Source organism: Embiotoca jacksoni, unplaced genomic scaffold (assembly GCF_022577435.1).
Source record: "Embiotoca jacksoni isolate LCO1_2020_lvr unplaced genomic scaffold, fEmbJac1.0.p SCAF_23, whole genome shotgun sequence".
NCBI classification, from domain to species: domain Eukaryota; kingdom Metazoa; phylum Chordata; class Actinopteri; family Embiotocidae; genus Embiotoca; species Embiotoca jacksoni.
Window position 1 is genome coordinate 2,741,977 of NW_027185374.1, and position 20,562 is coordinate 2,762,538.

At 42.5% G+C, this 20,562-nt stretch overlaps 3 protein-coding genes across 3 annotated transcripts in view; 2 read left to right on the forward strand and 1 right to left on the reverse strand.

Annotated features, from left to right (window-relative positions):
- The window catches only part of wasf1 (WASP family member 1), a 55,175-nt gene extending 49,346 nt beyond the window's left edge, over positions 1-5,829 (forward strand). The window contains 5 exon segments of the mRNA XM_069158233.1: positions 792-955; positions 2,668-2,800; positions 2,802-2,848; positions 4,294-4,865; positions 5,586-5,829. Of these exon segments, the coding sequence (XP_069014334.1) occupies positions 792-955; positions 2,668-2,800; positions 2,802-2,848; positions 4,294-4,865; positions 5,586-5,743 (1,074 nt within the window). The 3' untranslated portion in view covers positions 5,744-5,829.
- A 3,326-nt stretch (positions 5,830-9,155) lies between these two features.
- On the reverse strand, positions 9,156-17,859 carry kif25 (kinesin family member 25). The gene is made up of 15 exons (XM_069158232.1): positions 17,625-17,859; positions 17,402-17,467; positions 16,179-16,301; positions 15,748-15,889; positions 13,853-13,956; positions 13,659-13,744; positions 13,500-13,539; positions 13,338-13,405; positions 13,172-13,246; positions 12,850-12,996; positions 12,466-12,642; positions 11,100-11,254; positions 10,761-11,006; positions 10,293-10,448; positions 9,156-10,060 (listed from the first exon to the last, which is right to left on the reverse strand). The coding sequence occupies exons 1-15, from the start codon at positions 17,691-17,693 to the stop codon at positions 9,909-9,911; spliced, it is 1,806 nt and encodes a 601-aa protein (XP_069014333.1). The 5' UTR covers positions 17,694-17,859; the 3' UTR covers positions 9,156-9,908.
- Positions 17,860-18,176: 317 nt separating this feature from the next.
- ccdc167 (coiled-coil domain containing 167) lies at positions 18,177-20,187 on the forward strand. The gene is made up of 4 exons (XM_069158715.1): positions 18,177-18,301; positions 18,488-18,582; positions 18,969-19,021; positions 19,142-20,187. Exons 1-4 carry the CDS (start codon positions 18,251-18,253, stop codon positions 19,258-19,260), a joined length of 318 nt encoding a protein of 105 aa, XP_069014816.1. The 5' UTR covers positions 18,177-18,250; the 3' UTR covers positions 19,261-20,187.
- The last annotated feature ends 375 nt before the right edge of the window (positions 20,188-20,562 follow it).

Genomic DNA, 20,562 nt, shown 5'->3' on the forward strand with positions numbered 1-20,562 from the left:
GATTATCTTAAAACCACTGTTTGTGATTTCTGCTACAGCAGCTCGCTGCTCACTTTCCCTACAGTCCTGTACCAGTCTGGCTGAAGTCTGGGGGGCAGGGAGTGATGTTTGACGATGTCCCAGAGACTATCATTGTTAGAATACAGGACTTTATTACTTGTCCTCTTCTGCTAAGTTTCATACACGTACCGTGACTTTATTTGGTCGGTCGATAAGCACTCCCTGCTCCCAAGCTTGTAAGATAACATATTTCCTTTCCTGTGAAATGCTTCTTATTAAAAATCTGTGTGATTTGTTGTCTTCAAGGAGCTAATTCAATACAGTTTAAAAAAAAAAAAAATGTTTTAAGTCCACAACACTAAGTTTAAGATGGATAGAAATCCCAGATGTTGTTAATACAAAGGCTGCTTTGCTGTTTGGATATTTATGTGGCAAAGCTAAATGAGTGTCAGAAAAGAGTGTAAATGTGAAAAGGGACTTTTAGATTTCAGATTAAATCTAGGATGTGTGTGCATGCGTGTGAGAATAGTCATAAATGCTTCTTTCGTTACTTGTGTTTCTCTTTGTGTTGATAAATATGACAGCAAATCTCTTTCAATATATTTAAGAGCTAATTTGTGATGTTCTCTCCATCTCGTCTCCTTTTGCCTTTCTCCTCATGGCCCCCAAACCATTTCTTTCCATTTGATTCTCACCATCTCGTCGATATGCCTCTTCCCTTTAACCACATTTCTTCCCACGCCATCATCACCATCACCTCATTCTGCCTCTCGTCACGTCCTCCGCTGCAGGTGAAGGGGATAGACCGTCCACAGGATCTGGAGAAGATACCGCGGGCTCCTCACGACCGGAAGAAGGAGTGGCAGAAACTGGCACTGGGTGCTGAGCTCGCCCAGGACATACCTGAAGACAAACACAGAGAGGCCAACGGATCAGCAGGTTACCACGACAACAGGTGGGTGAAGGCGGCTGTGTCTCCAGCGATATTTAAGAGTGCGAGTTAGCTCGTTAGAAACTTCTGGCATGTGTCAAAAGCTGAGAATAACATTCTGGTAGCCAGAAATACTGAATATATAATTTTAAGCTCTTGAAATTGTCTGATTGGATAAGCACTGATTTGTGAGCAGGATGTAATCACTCACATCGACAGAAATAAATTGTGTCCAGTCCACAGAGAGTGGGCTCTTGCAATTTACACGTCACTGGCTCTGAGGAAATGCAGCCACAACGGTGATGATTAAGGTCCCTCACAGTTGTGATTGCATTTATTGTGCCTCAAAGCTCCACTGGTGATCGGTAATTTCCCTGCCAGTCAATATGATTAATAAGAAAAGATTTTATGCAAATTGCTGGCTTTCTTGGATTTGTCAAGACCATGAATAGCTGACATAAAATCTTTTTCTGCGAGCGTAGATGAGATTGATTATAAGTAACAGACACCACAGCGTCATGCCGTACGGATGGCTGTGAATGCACGGTCCCTGATAGTCACAGTGACTCACCGAGACCACTACAGCTGCGTGGTCCGAATTATTATTGTAGCTGTTGACGTTTGTTCTTATAATTAAAACTGATGCAAGACGAAGCTCCAGACACAAGCCTTTTTAAAACGAAGCAAATTAACAGTCTTTTTTTTTTTGTATGCGTCCAAGAGTATGCGTTTAGCGTTAATCAAAAAGTGGCATGCAGTACAGCCAGGTGATGCTATTTCCTGGTTTTAATTCTTTTCAGTCTAGAAATATGACCAGACTCACATTGACATCCATGTCTCTTACACACCTCTAAGTATTGTGTTTTTTGTGTGTTTTGTTTCACTCTAACTTTTAACTGAGCTGCATCATAAATACAGGAGCGATCAATCTTTTTTTTTTTTACCATGAGGGTTTTCCTGAAAGTGAGTCGACCGCTGTGCACCACATTGTGATGTCGAGCAGCCTTTTCTAGTGGCCAGGAGAAAACATACACATGACCTTGTTTATGCATGTAGGTCATATGGGTTATTGTCTGGCATAATGGTTTATCACAGCCTGAGGATAGAAAGAAGATTTACAGGAGGAAATAATTCTGCTATGCAAAAATCATTTTTTTGTGTGTGTTTTTTTCAGTTGTTTTTTTTATTTTTTTTTTTATTACTTTTTTTGTAATCCCTGTTTGTTTGTTTTTTGAGGGAGGGGCAACTCTGCGCTTTACCCTTTCAAGCCCCTAAACTCAATCACCTCATTGGCATGCATTGTGTGACAAGGGGTCACAAACGGAGATTGTTTGCTTGGGTAGAGGCCGTAATTTAACACAAGGCTGCGGCACATGAAGAAATCGAGGTGTGTCGGATCATGAAACTGACCGTAAATGACCCAGAAATCCTGCACGCCGTCAGCGGCTCTGACCTCATCACTGTTGATTAGTAAAAGACGAAGCTGAGGAAGGTGAAGCATGGATCTTTTACAAGCGGCCATGAGGTAAACTGGCTGACAACCTGCATCTATTTTCAGTGTGAGGTATGAGCAATTAGTGTTACCCAGAATACTTTATGTTGCGTTCAGCTAGAAAACGCGCGTAAGAATGTGAGGTGCAAAGAACTCAAATGTGCCACCAGGCGCTAAACATAAATAAAAATTTAAAAAAAATCGGCCAACCGAACACATGATGGAAATACATCTCTCTGCTCAGGACTCACTTGTACATGGAGCAGTTGGACGGGCCCTTCTCGCTGGCAGCGCTGCCCTACAGTCAGATGAACGAGCTGCTGAACCGGACTGGGGACAGAATGTATTCGCGACCCCACGACCCTCCGCCGCCGCCACCCGCCCATGCACCCACTGGGAGAGATCAAGCCACCCTCTGTGATCAGGTGGGCCAGGCCACAACGACACACAACCTCAGCTTTCACTCTGTTAGTTACTCGAGTTCTAGTTTCCGACTCACTTGAGCTACAAAAAAAAAAAAAAAAGGGAAAAAGGTGCAGATTTGAGCAATTGTTAGAATTATTTGTACACAGTATCCCACACGCAATCCCATCTCTATCCCTTTGTTGATCTTTTTAATTTTTTTTATTTTTATCCATCAGTTTGTCGCAGTGAGTGGCATTCAATTCCCCCCCCCCCCCCCCGTGGTATTTATTCTGTTTGACGCATATGTCACTGTTTGAGGGTCTGGAGAGATCAGAGGGAATGATAAAGGCAACGCCAGAGAAATATCGCATTGATTTTGCGGTTGTCCTTGCAGCCGTCTCCTCCTCTCGCTCACAAACTCTCTCTTTCCCCATCTTTATCTGTCCCATTCTTATTTACTTTTCGGTCGTTTGTCGACTCGTCTTTTCCCTTTCATGAATCCCTATCATCATGTTTTACATCTCATTTTCTCACTTCATCCCCCTCCACAAACTTCCCTCGCCTTTTTAATGAGGCACAGGAAGTAGACATCGTTGCAGACGCAGCTTCACGTTTGCCTTTTTGTCTACAATCTGAAGTGCCATTTTCTCTGCAGGAAGAAGTTGATGTTTTTGTTGCAAAGTCCTGATCGGTGGCTGTACTGCATGGATCCACAGCGTCGGCATCAATCAACAACAAATGCCGCTAATGTGCGAGTTACAGTGACGTCCACACGCTCCGAGATTTCAATACTCTTCCCTCAAATTCAGTGACCCTCGACGTGTAATACGGCACGCTCGCATTTAAAGTAGAGGTTTTTTTTTGGCATCGTGACTTTACTTAACTCTTCAGAACTTCTCTGACAACACTGCAGTTTCAGAGAGTCATGTTTACTTCCAGCACTCGCAGCAGCTGAATCTGATGTGCTGCTGCACATTCATAATGGAAAAGAAATAATTCGATTTTGCTGCACAAAATGATCTTGGCTGTTCTTCTGCTAGAACACAACTGTCACGCCCGTTTGGTACTGTTGCTACCATTCTCCAGCAGTCAACAGTGGAAGATTTCCAATGGAATAATGGACGCTTGCAGATTTGATCTGCTGTAGCTAGCAACACAATAAACATAAAGCTAGTTGCATGAATTGGTTGCGAACTGAAGACTTTATACATTTTCCAGACACATTTTAAGACAGACATCTTGAGGATTGTGAGACGTGATGTACGACTAAAAGACTTGAGGCTAAAGGTGCATGTCGTGAAAATAAACAAATTGCAGAGGGAAGCTTGATTGGTCCAAGTTACAAACTAAATATAATCAGGGAAATGTAAACCTTTCTCTTGTGCTCTCTTCCCCCCCCCCCCCCCCCCCCCCCCCCCCCCCCCCACACACACACACACACACACACACTCCCCTCCCCCACCAGCTCCAGTTCGGGTTTTTCCGACAGCAGACCCCAGTCTCCGGCCCGGACGGCAGGCCGCAACTCCAACACTCCTCCTCCACCGCCTCCCCCTCTCCCCCCTCCTCCTCCCCCTTTACCTTCCTCAGGCCTGCGGGGCACCCCTCCTCCCCCTATTCCTCCGCTACCAATCCAGCAGCAGTCCCCGGCCATCCCGCCTCCCCCTGCTCCGCTCCAGATAGCCCCTGGAGTGCTCCACCCAGCCCCTCCACCCGTGGCGCCCCCCCTCCACTCCGTGTCCCCGGCCCGTCTCCAGCAGGTCCTGGACAAGGGCCCGTCCATGGGCTCCGGGACTCAGTCGGACGGCTCCATCTTGCCCCCTCCCCCACCACCACCTCCGCTGCCCCTCCCCGGAGCACGGAGCTCGTCCCCCTGCCTATCAGGCCCACCGCCTGTGCCGGCCTTCCCTTCAGCAGGAGCCATGGCCTCCCCATCACCCCACACCATCCACGATATGGGGACCAAGAGGCACCATCCAGCCAATCTTCCCCCCATCAGCGATGCACGCAGTGTCCTGCTGGAGGCTATCAGAAAAGGTGAGATGTGTTTGACTAGAAACTTATTTGTTCAACATACTGTCAGATCTGCAAACTGAGTCTTTCTAGGACCTTTTTTTTTTTTTTTTAAAGAGGTCCATGGCTTCAGCCAGCAATGGCAAGAGTAAAGATTAAGTGATTAGTCAAATGATATATAAATAATAAGCGGAAATATTCATAATTAGTTCTTTTTTTTTTGGAAGCAAAAATTTCCCCCGAATTTGCTGCCTTTCAATTTTAACATTATAGTTAACTGTATATTTTTAGTTATTTAGACTGTCGGTCAAATACAAAATAAATCTGTAGACGTCCCAATGGACTCTGGGAAATTGTATATAAACATTGAACCTCTTTTTTTGTTATCTTATATGAACATACAGGTGTCATTTTATACACATAAGAATTAGAAAATAAAAATGAATACTTGCATCCCTGAATGAGAGTCCACTCATCTCCACTGTTTAATTCCTTCTGGATGTGTCCAATGAGCTGCCAGATTTTAAAATGAGAACTTCACATCACATCAATAAAAAATTAGCAGGAAGATCCGCTCTGTTGGACGAATTTAGCTTCATCGCAGTCCTGCTTTGTGATATTGGTTCGTTAAATGTTTTTGGTTTTTTTTCTTTCTTTTTCAAATGTGTCTCACTTTCCAGAACAATTCGATTGTTCTTCATTATCTGAAACTTAAGTCTTCCTCTGTCCGTTTCCCCGCTGCAGGCATACAGCTGCGAAAAGTGGAGGAGCAGCGAGAGCAAGAGGCGAAGCACGAGCGCGTCGGGAACGACGTGGCCACCATCCTGTCGCGCCGCATCGCCGTGGAGTACTCCGACTCCGAGGACGAGTCCGAGTTCGACGAAGGCGACTGGATGGAGTGACGGCGGCGAGGACGAAAAAGGAGAGAGAGCGGCGTTTGGAGGCAGAGGACAAACGTGTTCAGGTGCCCAACACCCTCCACCAACACCCCACACCTCGCCATCCGAGAAGACAAACGTGGTTACTGCCCACTTTTCCTCCGTCGAGCTTCTTCTTTTTTATTTTTTTATTTTTTGATCATATCTCTGTCTCGTCGTGCTTCGTGTTCGGTGGAAAGTCTCCACGTCGCCCTCGTCGGTCTTTCTAATGGTCCAAGACAAGTTCTCTTTTGCATTCATTCTTTTTCCTGCACTATCACGCGACCTTGTTTCCGCTGGATTTCTTGTCGTGAAATCCTCATGTTTACCATTGTTATACATGAAAATAACTTTTTTGAAGAGCCACTTGTTTTTGTTTCTGATCTGTACGTTAATGTTTAAAAAAAAAAAAAAAAAAAAAAAGAAGGAAAAAATGGAGGCATGTTGCATCTATCTTTAGTTCTTCAACATAGGTTTTTTTTTTTTGCCATCTGGTGGCTGAACATGGCATTGAGTGAATGCTGTTTTCTTTTATCGTCTTTTATTTCCTTTTTACTGCTAAAACGTTTGCAGTTTTAACAGGCCAGTAGTTTCCGATACTGACCACTACGTGAACAGTTTGAACACCAGCTGGGTTGTCTTTTGTTTCCCCTCGTGTTATCAGGACTGACTTTACCACTACGAACAAGCAGAAGATTGTGTCGCCATGTCATGTGATGATTGTTGTGTGGTTGAAATGAAGACGGGGGAAGCACGCGGCTGCCTCGGCCACATGTGTGCGTATCCATCCACTTGCATCTAACCCTTCACCCCAGAGAAATGTACGCCGAGAGATTGCGCTTCTCCTGTCTGTCCAGGTTCGGCGGAGCCACTTCTGCTCACGTTGACAGAGAAACGCGAAGCCATTTATTTGAAGTATTCTCAGCTCCCCTCATTTTCTCGCGCTATTTGCTACAGAAATGGACACTGGAAGTGATTTGATGGTGTAGATGTACATCAGAATTCCTGCCTCTCTTATCGTCCCTGATAAATATTCAATGTACAGAAGTACAAACCACTCGGCATCACCGAAGGCAGCTTTCTCCCCCCCCCCCTCCCCCCCCAGATCTCCCTTTACTGAGTACCTGCCCACTGACGAGAAGCCTTACCTCGTTTGGTACTACAGTAGCAACTGTTCTTCAAAAGAATAAATTCTGCGCGATACTGCCTTTTGAGGCCTAAAAGAGACGGATACATTATGCCTTGTTTCGGCTCATTTCAAAGAAAATGTCTGCCATCCTTTTCTGTTTTTTTGTTTTTTTTTCTTCTACTTGCCTTATTGTTCGTACAAACGTATCGTTGAGTTGATGAATGTATTGTGCTGTTACTACTTACTTGCCTGCGCTTGTATGGATTTGCTGTTTCTATGTTTGGGGGGGGGGGGGGGGACAAGGGACAGGGGGACAGAAACCCTGGTTTAAAAAAAAAAAAAATGATTAGATCAATACTGTATACCATGTAACTTATGTAACTGTTGACTGTAACAGTTTGCTTGAATTAATAAAACTCTAATGTTATGTTTCAGCTCTACATGTAATGGATTTGTTGTTGTTGAGCTGAGTTTGTCTCTTCTGTACACAGATGACTTTGATTTGACAGCAGATGACCGTCAGGATTTTTCAGTTTGTCCAAACTGATATAACGAGCTGTTGTCAGAGTCCTTCAACTCACACCTGCAAAAGTTCAGCTTTATTCACAGCTAGCTGAATCACGTCCAAGACCTCAGGTGAACCACAAACAAAGTCCGTTTTAGATTAATTACTCCTTTTAATTATGGGTGCAATTATTTTTTACATAATTATGATATTCCATTTGTGAATTACTGAGAAATGATCATCAAAAAGTGTTCATTGCGGCTGTGTTTTTGAACCTCAGAGATCCAAAGAGTATTTGCCTGTGTGACGCGTTGCATACTGCCCATTGTTTTAGCTCCACCTACCTTCTCTGGCAGAACCACTGGTGGGTGATAGGAAAACTACATTTATTTAGATTAAATCCTTTCAGATTATTACTTTAATGCAACAAATTGGAGGAAGAGAATTAAGAAGGTCCTTTTATCTGGATAACACCATGTTAGCCTGCAGTACATAAGCCATGTTTAAGGAATGTAGCCCTGCCTGTACTTATCATTTTATTCCATAAGATTGTAGGGTGCAAATGAAAACTCCTCATCATCATGTTGTTGTAAAATGCTCCGTTTTCTTTTTGCTCATGGTGTTGGAACTGGTGTTGGTTCTGCTTTTATTGTATAGTGTTTTATTGTGATCTTTATTTACTTAATAATCTACACGTTGACATCTAACGTCCTAATTATATCAACATTTTTGTCAATAAGCATCTAAAAATGATCTCGTATAGGTTTCACCTCAAAAAGTCAAGTTTACAGGGAATAAGTCTGTATGTCTGCAGGTTAGAAGCCCAGAATACATTTTACAGCAGACGTTCAAATTATCAACTGTCAAGTGAAGCCGACTCACTTCAGCCATGTGTAAAAAAATCCAGTCTCGAAGGGAAATTTCCCAAATGACTCATATCTGGACGTGCGATGAAAAACCATCCTGTTGGAAACGGTCTCACGTGTAGAGACAGAGTGAAGAATAAAATTACAACGTTCACGTGTTATCACTGTTTCACATTCCTCTCTCTTCATCCTCATCCTCCTCTCCTCATCCTCAGCTTTGGGATGTTGTGGAATAGAACTTTGTTGTGAGGAGCTCTCATTGCAGTTTGCAGCCCGTTGTTAGAGGAGGCTTATTAAAAAAATGTGAATGTTTAAGGGGGGGCTGATGAAAAAGAGATTCAATTACCAGATACACAGTGTTATTTTTTTTTTAGGCTGTGAAGATGTCCAACCTGGGAGAGAATTGTCTGATTTGTTTTCTTCCCAACACTAAACTGTAGTTAACACACCTGAAATTGCATTTGCAATCAGCCGGTGTACTTCAGTGTCACACTGATGAGTTTAAATCACACTGTACAATCAGTTTTACAAATCCCTATTTGAATATTGCCAATGTACAATATTCTACCTGACAGTTCCTAGTAATTTACAGATAAAAACCTAAAAGTAACACTGTGCTGCTGCGTTTATGTGTGTTTCTTTTCTTTGTAATCAGGAGCCGACAGTTTATTGGAACAACTCCCAACATTTTCAAGTAATTTGTATTGGAATCCTTTTGTGAGTCATAAACTGTGCTGTCCCTCTAAAAAATAAACAAGTTATGTACAGTGTACTCAAACACTGTTGTTAATTAACGAATGACAGTAAGTTTCCAGTACCTTTTTTCTGGCACAGACTAATACACAAAGACATATTTGCATATCATCTGTTTATTTTCAAGTAATATTAACACCGTTTTCTATTCTATCAAGGCTTTCGGATGATTGGTATTGTGCAACCAAAAAACAAGGTGATGATTACACGTGTAGAATACATCAACTCTATAAACATAGTTGCACCCAGTAATGCTAAAAAAAATTTAAAAAAGAGAGAGAAAAGGCAAAGCAGGAGCAGGAAGTATTAAAATGAGTATGTGAAGACTGCTCCAGTCAAAAAGCTTTCGTATTATACGCTGCAGTTTTGCTCACTACTGCCATCATCTACATCTTAATGCTGAAAAGTTAATGAATAAATTACTAATTGCAGTATTTTTTATTGTTACACATGCTGAACAGGAATTTCATGATTGTCTGTGTTAATTTCACACTAAGAGTCTCTACTTAAGGTTAATATGAATGAAAGAATACCAGAAACTACTGAACATAGCTAAAAGATGTTGACTAATGATAAAAATGGTAAGTTACTAAAAGAAACAATAAAAATATGACTCCTGAGTAATCCAACAGGACGTCCAGTAACTGCAGTAAGAAATTGTTATGCTGTTTAAGGCTGTGAACTTGGATGTGTCAGTGTTTTCAAGGGTCCACAGATACAATCTCTTACACTGTTCTTAGCTTTGTTCTTTCATACAGAAAGAAGCAGATTGTAGGCCGGGACCTTTACCCTTTTTGTTCGCCTCATCTTTCTCTTTCTTAAATGCTCACTGTTCTGTTCACATGACTGGTAAAAGTGCCACAGCATCTGCAAAGGATTAAATCTTTCTGTGCCTCGTCACTTAACTTTGAGGGTATTATTTTTCCTTCGGGGCGGCTCCTTCTGGACTTGACGCGCCCGCGAGCCAAAACCCAGCGACTGCAGGGACTCTGTGATGAAGCGCTGGGTCGGAGAGACACACAGCATCACCAGCAGCTTGGCATCGCCGCCTGGTGGACAAGACGAAGAGGAACAAGAGGAGAGATTCAAGGCAGATGTTGAGTCAAGAGTGACAATGGCATTTTATTATATGGAGTGTACATATCTTCTTTTTTTTCATTTTCTGGGCATGATTCGGTGTCAGTATCTGCGATATGTCAGCTGGATGAAAACATTGTAGGGTTCAAGGACTCTTGCGCAGGGGAAGCACATGGGAAGCGTGTGTGTCTGTTTGTGTCTCACCTATGGCATCCTGCAGCAGATGAGTGAGTTTGCTGTTCCTGTAGGGGACGTGTGGTCTCTGTTCGGCCAGAGCTCCCAGGACGTCAGACAGAGCCGACAGACTGCGGTTTATACACGACACCTCCCACAGAGCTGCACCCGAAACTCCAGACATACCTGGTACACATATGTATATGCTGTATTAAGTTAGCTGATCTGCTCAGTGAACACGAATTGGTTGAACCAGATTTAGTGCACTCTGTAAATAATGGTTTAAAAAAAAGAAAAGTGGGTGATTCTTAAGAACTAAATCCTTACTTAATCTTTTATCAATCATTTGATATTTCATGGTTCAGACTTATTAAGCATATTAAGACAGGTTCATTTTTCCAGTTAAAGTCTCGCGTTGTGCATCTTAAAGCACTCGGGGACCAATGCTCCCATCATTCCTACAAATTCAAAGTGCATCCTTCAGTGCTGAGCTCCTACCGACACACTCGCTCCCTGCCAGGTCCACCAGCTGCAGCCTGGTCCTGAACGGAGTCTGTGAGATGCTGTGCCGGGGGGAGGGACAAGGGGAGTAGGAAGGGGAGGGGCAGGGAGAGGACGCGGAGCTCGCGTAGGGTTTGTCGGATGCGTTGCGGGCGGCGGGGTTGGCACGGCGACAGCGTGGACTCCACCACTCCTTGTGGGTGATGCGCTGCATGTCCATCTTGGCACTCTGTAGCTTGCGGGCTGAACGGAGCGGCGATAAATTCACAGTGAGGTGACGTGTGGGCAACAAGGGTCGTTGGTGTCAACGTGAACGTGTCTGTGAATGCATCTCACCGAGGGCCAGTGCGTTGGGGCTCTTGGAGGAAATGTTGAGGGTGACAATGAGGTGAGAGCGAGACGAGTCCGTGTGGATGAGGGTGGGACAGTGAGCCCTGAGCTTCAGGACACTGCCGATAATCTGCATCACCTCAGAGGCATTACGCACAGGCCTGTGGAACAAACCGAGAAAGCCAATTAACAAACATTTTGTTTCTTGAAGCTGCTGTCAGGATATTCTATAAACCCACAGCATATTGTCATCGTTTTCAGACACAGCGGGCAGGTAACGGTGAAAAAAAAAAAAAAAAAAAAGGGAACATTGTATTCCTGCCCAACACCAAACAAACTGTTGAACATAATGCAGCATGTAGCAGCTGGAGAAGTGGAGGAGACCAAAACACAGCAAAAAAATACAAGCGAACATATTAACCATATCCACTTATCCCACTTCTGGAGAAGCAAAGATATCTCTACATATTTTCACTGTAAGAGTGAAAGCTCTTTATTATGTGATTTGAGCGAACTTCTTAAGTTAAGCACGATTGACTTCAAGTCGAAAAACTATCTGCTCCTAATTCTAAAATCTTCTACTACTTAATAAAAGTCTTTCCCATAGCAGAGAATCCAAAACATCCCTCATTTTCAAAAAACCTTGTTCTGCTGCTCCTAAGTGACCAAATGAATCCGTTAATGCCGGTTTCAGGATGATGTTATTACCATTTTTTTTCTTGGGAACAGAAGAGCTCTGTGTGTATACTAAAAAGCACTTTAAAAGTTGCTATGCATGGCGAATGACTTCTCAAACAGTTGTCTGTTTGCACATCAAGCAGCTACAGCGCAACATTCATTAGAAGCCGTGTGCCTTTCACCTGCACTCTTCTTTAGCTCAATTTTTCTCCACCACCATACGTTTTTTAAGAAGAATATCTGGTTCTTTAACTTATTAAAGTAAACATCAATCTGCAGTTTAGTGCTGGGCATGCAGCGTGGAGTGTGTGGGTTGAGTTTCTTTTTTTTCTGCCTGCGGCAGCTCGAGGTGGAGTTTAGGAGAGCAGAATTTCTGTCTGTACAATCAAGAACTAAAGAAAAGCTATAAAGCTCAAACAATCTGAGGGGAACAAGTTGGGTGATCTATGTCGGTCCATCAGTAAAACAACACCCTCTTTTCACGTCACATACCATTGTTCAGAAAAAAAATATCAAATAGTGGAGCTTTAAATGAACTGCTACTGCAAACCATTAGACATCAAAAGCCATCATTTCTTAAAAGATGTTTCATGAAACTGCTCGTGTAATTACAGAATCTCATATCGAGACCCTTCATGAAGAAGCGCAAATAAAAACCTTCACACACATTCACTGCAGCTCCGGCTGTACTCACTCGTATGTGAGGGAGGTGACCTGGGTGACACCGGAGGAGGTGGTGATGACGTCCCGCCGGTGACTGGCGACGTTGCCGAGCTCATTTTTGGCAAGCAGGTCAAACACCTCGTTGTTGTAGACCTCCACCACAGACACCTCCACCGTGTGACTCTCTGCCGGCTTCTCAGAGATCAGCCTGGGTGTCACACGGGAAATGGACATACGAGGAAAACACATTATGTACAAAATTCACATTATATTTCTGATGGGTGAAACAACTGAATTAGAATTTTAAATCCAGGTCAATTGTGGTTTTTCTCGCAGCAGAAAGACAAACCTCTTGCAGAGATTATTCATTACATTTTGGACTTTTCCCAAAAACAACAGGCCTGTTCTGTCTCACCGAAAGAGCTCAGCAGCAGCCTTGGGGATAATACCCTGCTGGGCCTCCTGCTGCATCCCTGAGTGCTCCTCCGGCGGCTGCGATCCCATCATGGTGTGTGTCTTCCCACTGCCTGTCTGCCCGTAAGCCATGATACACACATTATAACTGCAAAGGCAAGAGCGGACTCTCAGTTAATGCCGGAGCCTTAATGTCATACTGTTTGATTTGTATTTTCTTCAGTTTGTTCTTCATTTATAATCCCACATTCAGGTAGGAGAGTGATAGACACAGAGTTTAATGAATACATTTGATTTGATATAGGGATATTTTGGATCATCACCCATCCAGCAGAGATGTAAGAAGCGGCTTGACTTCCTCAAACACAGCATCCTGGGAATCTTCTGGTCCATGTACCCTGGGAGGAGCACAGCTGCCTCAGTGACTAATTGTTTAACAAATCAGAAAAACAATGCACACTGCATCATGATGTCAGTGTTTCATCTTACCTCTCAAACTCAAACATCTTATTTTGCATTGGCATCCCTGTCTTCAGGGAATTCACCATCACTGAGTCCTGAAAAAAAAAGAAGAAGTAACAAGTCACTGATGCAGGTTCGCAGCAATAAAAAATTTAAAAAAAAATCCATTCTAAAAGTGTAAAAACTCACATCAGTGATTGCATGGACTACTTCCTCTGACGATGCAGGCCTGATAGAGAAAAGGATAAAACTGGATTATTTCAATTTTTCAAGCACAGAACTCTCATTCTTAATTTACCACACTGAACTTTATGGTGTGGAGACATGATGCACGGTGTGTGGACCCACCCTGATCCAGAGGTGGAGGACTGGATGTGGTCAAAGTGTAGAACTGGACGCACCCTGCAGTGAACCCTGATGTTCCCTCTCAGCTCCTGCAGACAGACATCAGATTAGTTTCTCATTCATCTACTATCCACCACTGTTGAGACGAAAACTTTACTTCTAACCAAAAAAAACAAAAAACAAACATGTCTCCTCACCACCAGCATGTTGTGAAGTTCTTTTCTCTTTTGCTTCTCTGCCCTGCACCTCTCCCTTTCTTCCTCCAGAGAGCGCTCCAGAGCTGCAACATGAGCCTGCAAATCTGGACACGGAGAGAAAAGGTCCAACCGATATTAAAACAAGGTGAAGAATTTTCTTTTGTGGACTGAGGTTAAATGTTTCACACAGATATTGTACAGCATGTTTAATTTTTTTTTTTTCCCAACAACAAATAAGAAGGTCTGCTACCGGATTCTACCCTCCATTTAACCTTGGGTCAGATTTAGTGGGGAGCCAGAGCAGTCTAAAACCTGCAGCTCAAACTATCTTAAGACAAGTGAATGAAAGGCTGTCTATGGAACAATCAACGCTGAAGCCAGAGGCATCTGTTCTCTGTTGGAAATCTTTGAATTCAGGCCAAGTCTTTAATCCTAAAGTGCACGCAAACACTCTCTCTCTCTTACACACACACACACACACACACACACACACACACACACACACACACACACACACACACACACACACACACACAATGATTAAAAAGAAATTGAAATAAAAGTTATTCTCAAAAAGTGCACATAAAAGTAAGAGAAAAATCTCATGTTATTTCATTGTGGATTATTACTGCACTTTAAAACATTCATGATATTAACTTGATTTATTTGGTATGCTTTCATGATATAAGACATTTGGTATTCATATAATTCTGGGTGCTGCTGTTGTGTCCAATTCGTTTTCCAACCATTTCATTTAAAAACATGCAAACAACTTCAGGATTTGTCTCTTCGTCTGGTTTCAACACAATAATTCAATGAGATACTTGGAAATGATGCATGTCGACTTATTTCAGCAGCCTCAGCAACCGACAGTACAGCAACCACATCTCTATCATTTTAGGGATATTCAATAAGCTGGTGTAGCTAATAAAAAAAAAAAAACTTGAATAACACGTAGGCCCAATGCCAAACAAGGTGCAACATTGGAAAGAAAAAACAAATGAGTATTTCAAATTGCAGAGAGTAATTCTTAATTTCTCCTCGAGGAGCTCAGTCACGACAAGACATTTAGTTTGAAGCAGCTTTATGTGTAACGTGTGCTTCAGGTTTATCAGGGTCAAAGTCTGTGACGAAGATCACTTCCCACTAATAATCTGAGAGGTAGTGAGCAGCTGACTGGCTGGACAACACAGCACCGTCAACCTTGGACAAGCTGAGAGAGAGCGAGGGGGAGGGACTGTGATAGAGGATTAGCGGCCAGCACATAACCTGTAAGCCACTTCAGAATTACAGACAGACAGAGCGGCTGAATGAAAAAAGGTAACGAAAGTGAGTCCTTTAAATAACCTCCTACTCAGCAGCATTAACAGCTTTTGACGTCGGCATTACTTTGAAAATAATGTCCAGTATCCTTCTTTTTTCATCATCGATTAGTGATGTTTACTGTTGATTTGAAGGATTCTTACTCAACAGTTGCGCATCAGCAGCTTGTAAATGTGCATAAATAAATAATATTGCCTGAGAGAAATATAATTGTTACACCCCCAAAATACTGTTATAGTCTGTCCCAAAGGTTCTTGAACATGAACTCTACTGTGCAGTTCAAGTGAAGTCAACACAAAATTATCTAACTTGTGCAATGACACAGTGACCTGTTGGAGCACTGATGCAATATTTGGATCCATTAGATTGCCTGAAGATGCTGTTCCTCTAATGGCCGTCGACATGTTTCAGTTCCCTGCAGCCAGGATTCACTGCGATGGCCGAATTTGGTTTTTTTCTGACTCCGAACATCTGCCGACACGAAGCCTTTTCTTCAGAGACGTAACCTCAAGGAGATTTAAAAGATCCTACATTTGTGCTCATCCTGTGGCTCCACACATTTAGGTACTTACCCTGAAACTCGTCTCCACGGTGACCATTTAGACAAGATCTGGTCTGCTCCACTTTCTCCAGCAGCTTCTTGCTCTGCTCCTCCAACTCTGTGGCGAAGCTCACATACACTGCAAACACCTCGCTCAGGTCCTGCTTCACAGCCTGCCACAAACACACAGAGGACAAATGAAGTTTATTTGTATTTATTTTATTCATTTTTTTTGCGTATATAGTCTGTGTGTGAGTATTTATTCATTGCTCTTTTTCATACTGTGTGCAACTTTTTGTTCTTTCTATGCTGCTGTGACGACCGAATTTCCCCACTGTGGGATCAAGTCAAAAATCTAAAATCTAAGTGCGTGGGCTGTCAACTTATTTTTTTTTTTTTACTACTTTCAGACATGCAGCTCACCATCCACACACACACACACACAACTCGGCACATTTGTACCTGGACTCCGGAGAGGAGCTTGAGGACAGCTGACCGGGTGATCTTGTGTGTGCTCCTCTGGAGCTGATCGTGGCTCTCGGCCTTCGTCTCCTCTTCATGGTCCCGACGCAGTTTCCCCAAACACTGAAAAAGATGTAACATCAACGTGGTTATTCGGCTCCAGTGTTCCTCCAGACTCCTTGCTTCAGAAGCAACAGCATGGCTGGCATCTGAAATAACGTTAGCCCCAACTGTCATGTGATATATAGTAAAGAAACTGAATTTGAATACAGGACACAAGCTTTTCGAAAAGTTCATTGTTTGTCAAAAGTTGAGCAGTTAAAAACAAACAAAAACACCTTTTTTTTTTCCCTAGTAGATGGTTTTCTTCAACGTGCCGTGCAACAGAACACATATTTTACTACATTTTTTTTTTATTTTTTTTGTTTAAATGTCTGATAAGGTGATCTCCAGAATCCCCTGTAACATTTCTCCCCTTGCAGCACTTACACCTACAAATTCAGTTCTCTTCACATCCAAACATATTCAAGTTGTATTCAAAACAAATGCTTCAACTCCCAGAGCAGCCACCAAGTTGTGAAAACCTGTTCAATCTAAAGTGCAGCGTCTGAAACTCAAACATACATCAACACACAAACTGGCACAAAAAGTCCTTTAGAAACACTCATTCATACAGAAGCCTTCCAATGTCCTTCTGGAGGTCAATAAATAAATATAGCAACACACTCAGTAGCCGCTCTATGAGGTGCAGCTGCAAAATCAGATGTACTCCAATGCGAAGCTCGGCCATAAATTCCACCTTTTTAAAGATAATAATTTTGAGTTTTGGTCGACAATGTCAGAGAGGTATTAATTATATGTTTATTATTGAGGTTGCCATTTGCGACAGTGTTCCATGGACTCGCTTTATATTGACTGCAATAAAATATTAGAAATATTTCAATGCTGTGGGGTCCAGAACAACAACACTGCAAATATCAATGTAATAAATAAACATATAGTTGCAAAGTTTTAAGAACAACTGGACATAATAAGCTTCAGAAAAGTAGAATATGTGGTTGTGCTCTTGTACTTGATTGCTGTAAATGATATGAGTGTACATAATAAAGCAGGTAGTGTATATAATATGAAATGTCAAGATTAGAAAATAATAAGAATAAAATGGTCAGGAACAACGCTGCAGGTTTAATCCTGTATGTCACGAATGGCAGAAATTTTCTTACCTCGGCAAGTCGTAAATGAAGTATAGCATTCTCTGTCTCCAGCTCAAGTATTCGCTCCTCTTTACTCTGAAAACACAGTGAAACATATATCCCCCAAAACACATTACAAGTAGTCAGTATGTGTTGGAAAACCTCAATGGAGCTTCAAAAAAAGCACAAAAGTCTCTCAACAAACTGTGATAATCTCCCATTTGGCCTTCACTAACCTCTAGCAGTGACTTACCCTTAATTTGTGCTCCAGCAGATGTATCTGATGTGCAAACATTTGGTCCCGGTTTATAAAAAGAGGCATTTTTTTTTAAATTTTTTTCACTACCACAAAAGAATCTAATAGAGAGGAAGATTGTCTGGCCTTGTCCCTCTTCTCTCTCAGCTCATCAAGTCGTGTCCTCTCAGGTCATATAATCCGATTAGTACAACTCTCTGTTCTTGCTCACTTGTCTGTGTTTGGCAGGTCTTCAGGCAGGGAGGAGGAGGAGGAGGAAGAGGAGGAGGAGGAGGAGGAGGAGGAGGAGGAGGAGGGAGGCAGCTCAAGTTTGGCTCCTGCAATCCGCATTGTTTTGGTTAAAAAGACTAAACAATTCACATGTTTCAGTGGAATCACGACAGTATTTCAAAAATAAAGCAGCGGGACGTTATTTTACAGCACACAGGTGATTTTAATGACTATTTGTGTGTTTATCACGCGACATCGACAGGGGGCAGCAGAGCTCCCGAGTAGCGATGTGTCCGAAAGGAAGAAATAAACATGACGAAGAAGAAGAAAGAAAAAAAAACAGCTTCCGCATTTTCACAGCTTCTGTCCGCCAGGCATCCGAGTGCGCTCTCGGTCACCGGCTGAATCGCAAAATGGCCAAATTGAAAGACAAAAGACGAGAGAAAATAAGTGTCGCCACTGAGGTATGACGCTTTAAGCTGTTGTCTCGCCTTTGCTGGCGAAATAGCTGTTTTTTGTTTGTTTGTTTTTGACGTCCGTTACGTGTCGGAGCTCCCCAGCTTGTACACGTCATTCACTCCCTGTCCCGCTTGTACACGTCATTCATTCATTCATTCATTCATTCATTCACTCACCTGTAAATCCTGCAGATTGACCGTCTGGAGGAGCGGAGGGCGCGTTGCCACGACAACCTGGAGAGGGCGGAGTTCAGGAAGAGGAAAGAGGAGCTCTCCGAGATGGACAGGTGAGGCTCGGCGCGTGTGCTGAAGGGAGGTGGTGGAGTAAACACCACTTTATGTCAACGCCATGGACGGATTATGAGAAATTTGGACCCCCCCCCTGGGCACAAATATAGAAAAGGGCCCCCCCAAGCCCTCCTCTATCTAAGACGGAGACAAACAAAGGTGTGTTCGGATTGTCCACTGTATAGTCCACCATATCGTGGACAAGTGGACAGTACAAATTGATCTTGTCCACTTTATAGCAGACAATAAGTCGACGGGGTTAAATGACAAAGTCCTTCCATGATCAACGCAACCACGACTGACAGCTGACAACTTCTACTTGCAGAAATCAAACTAAACGAATGACCATCTAACTTCGTGACTCTTTCTCTCTTCTGCTCCACAGACAAGAACTGGAAGATGAAATGGCAATCATGAACGAGCGGGTGCAAAAGCTCGGTGCGTGTTACACACTCAAAATCCTGCACGGCATTTGCAAGTTTTGTTCCCACCCGACGTTACACAAACTGCTGGCTGCCATGTATTTCGTCTGGTCTTCATTTTGTTTTTGATTTGTAGACAAGGAGCTGGAGATGCTGAGGGGGGAGAACCGAAGGAACATGCTGCTGTCGGTCGCCTTGCTGGCTGTCAGCGCTCTCTTCTATTATATCTTTTTCAACATTGAAGATGACTCGTGATATTAGACAGGAACTCAAAGGGACCCGCTGGTCTCAACCCTCCCGCTGTCCTCGGGTCAAATTGACCCGCAGCTTGTGTTCAACCAAGTTCTATTTTATTTTTATATTTTATATTTTATATTACCGTGAGGGTTTCTTTATACAATTGTCACCAATGTTCCCCAAAAAATATCAAAGGACTTCCCTTTAGATGAGAGTTGATGATGACGTACCTGAGTTCTGCCTCTAGATGGCATCATTGCAATCTCAATATCTCCTCTGGTCATCAAACCGAGTTTGTCCTGCACGGTCAAAAACCCGCCACAGCATCATCAGCTACATTTTCTTTTAATATCGTTCAACAAAGTCGCAGTCTATCCTCGCTGAGTGAAGCAGTAACCTCTACGTCGTCTCAAGAGGACTGGTTTAAGTTAGAGAAGGCCGCTGGTTATCCCATCGTAATAACAACACACACTGGACATCGATACACTACTGCAAGGGACGCAGTACCGCCTGCAAATCTGTCCATTTTGTAAGACATTATTATAAGATGAAAGGTTACGTGACAAATAAATCAATGTATTATTGCTGTATTTTGTACATGATTTTAAAATGGTGCTTCATCAAATGATGCCAGGCAAGTCTGTTTTTCAATGCTTATAATAAAATACATTATATGTCATTTGCGCAGCCGGATGGATGATCACATTTTATACATTGGTTTTCTGTCTAAGTGTTAGTTTTACTCTATTTTACTCTATTCAAAGAATGAACCTGAAGAATGTAATTGTTTTTGTATTTATACTCATGCTCACCATGGCCTGTCGTCTGTCAACAGCTTGCCAAAACTTGCTCAACCTACTCACTTATGTCTTTTATTAATAACGTGATTTTAAAAAGATTGGTATGAGAATTAAGTTTGGTTCTTAAAATTCATCTGTTATCTGTTATCTGGCTATTTCTGTGTGTGCATGTTTCTTTTTTTTTTGTAAACGTATCAGATGCTTTGTGTCCATTGTAGAAAGTGTAGTGCATTTTCAACACATTAGTGTTTTCAAAACCAGCACACAATGACACATAAATTTAAAAGGAGCTCAAACCTCTGTAGGGAAATCTGTGATTCTTCCTAAAACCATTAAACCAGGCTAACAAATTATATAACAGCAGATTTAACATGTTATGAGATCAGACTATGTTGGTCTTTTATGTAACTACACAGGCACAGAAGATGAGGGGGGGGATCACTGCAATTTTTGTTTAAAACTTCATGGCTTCAGATTTTGTCAAGTTTGTCCAATAATCTGAACATATGAATGTAAGATT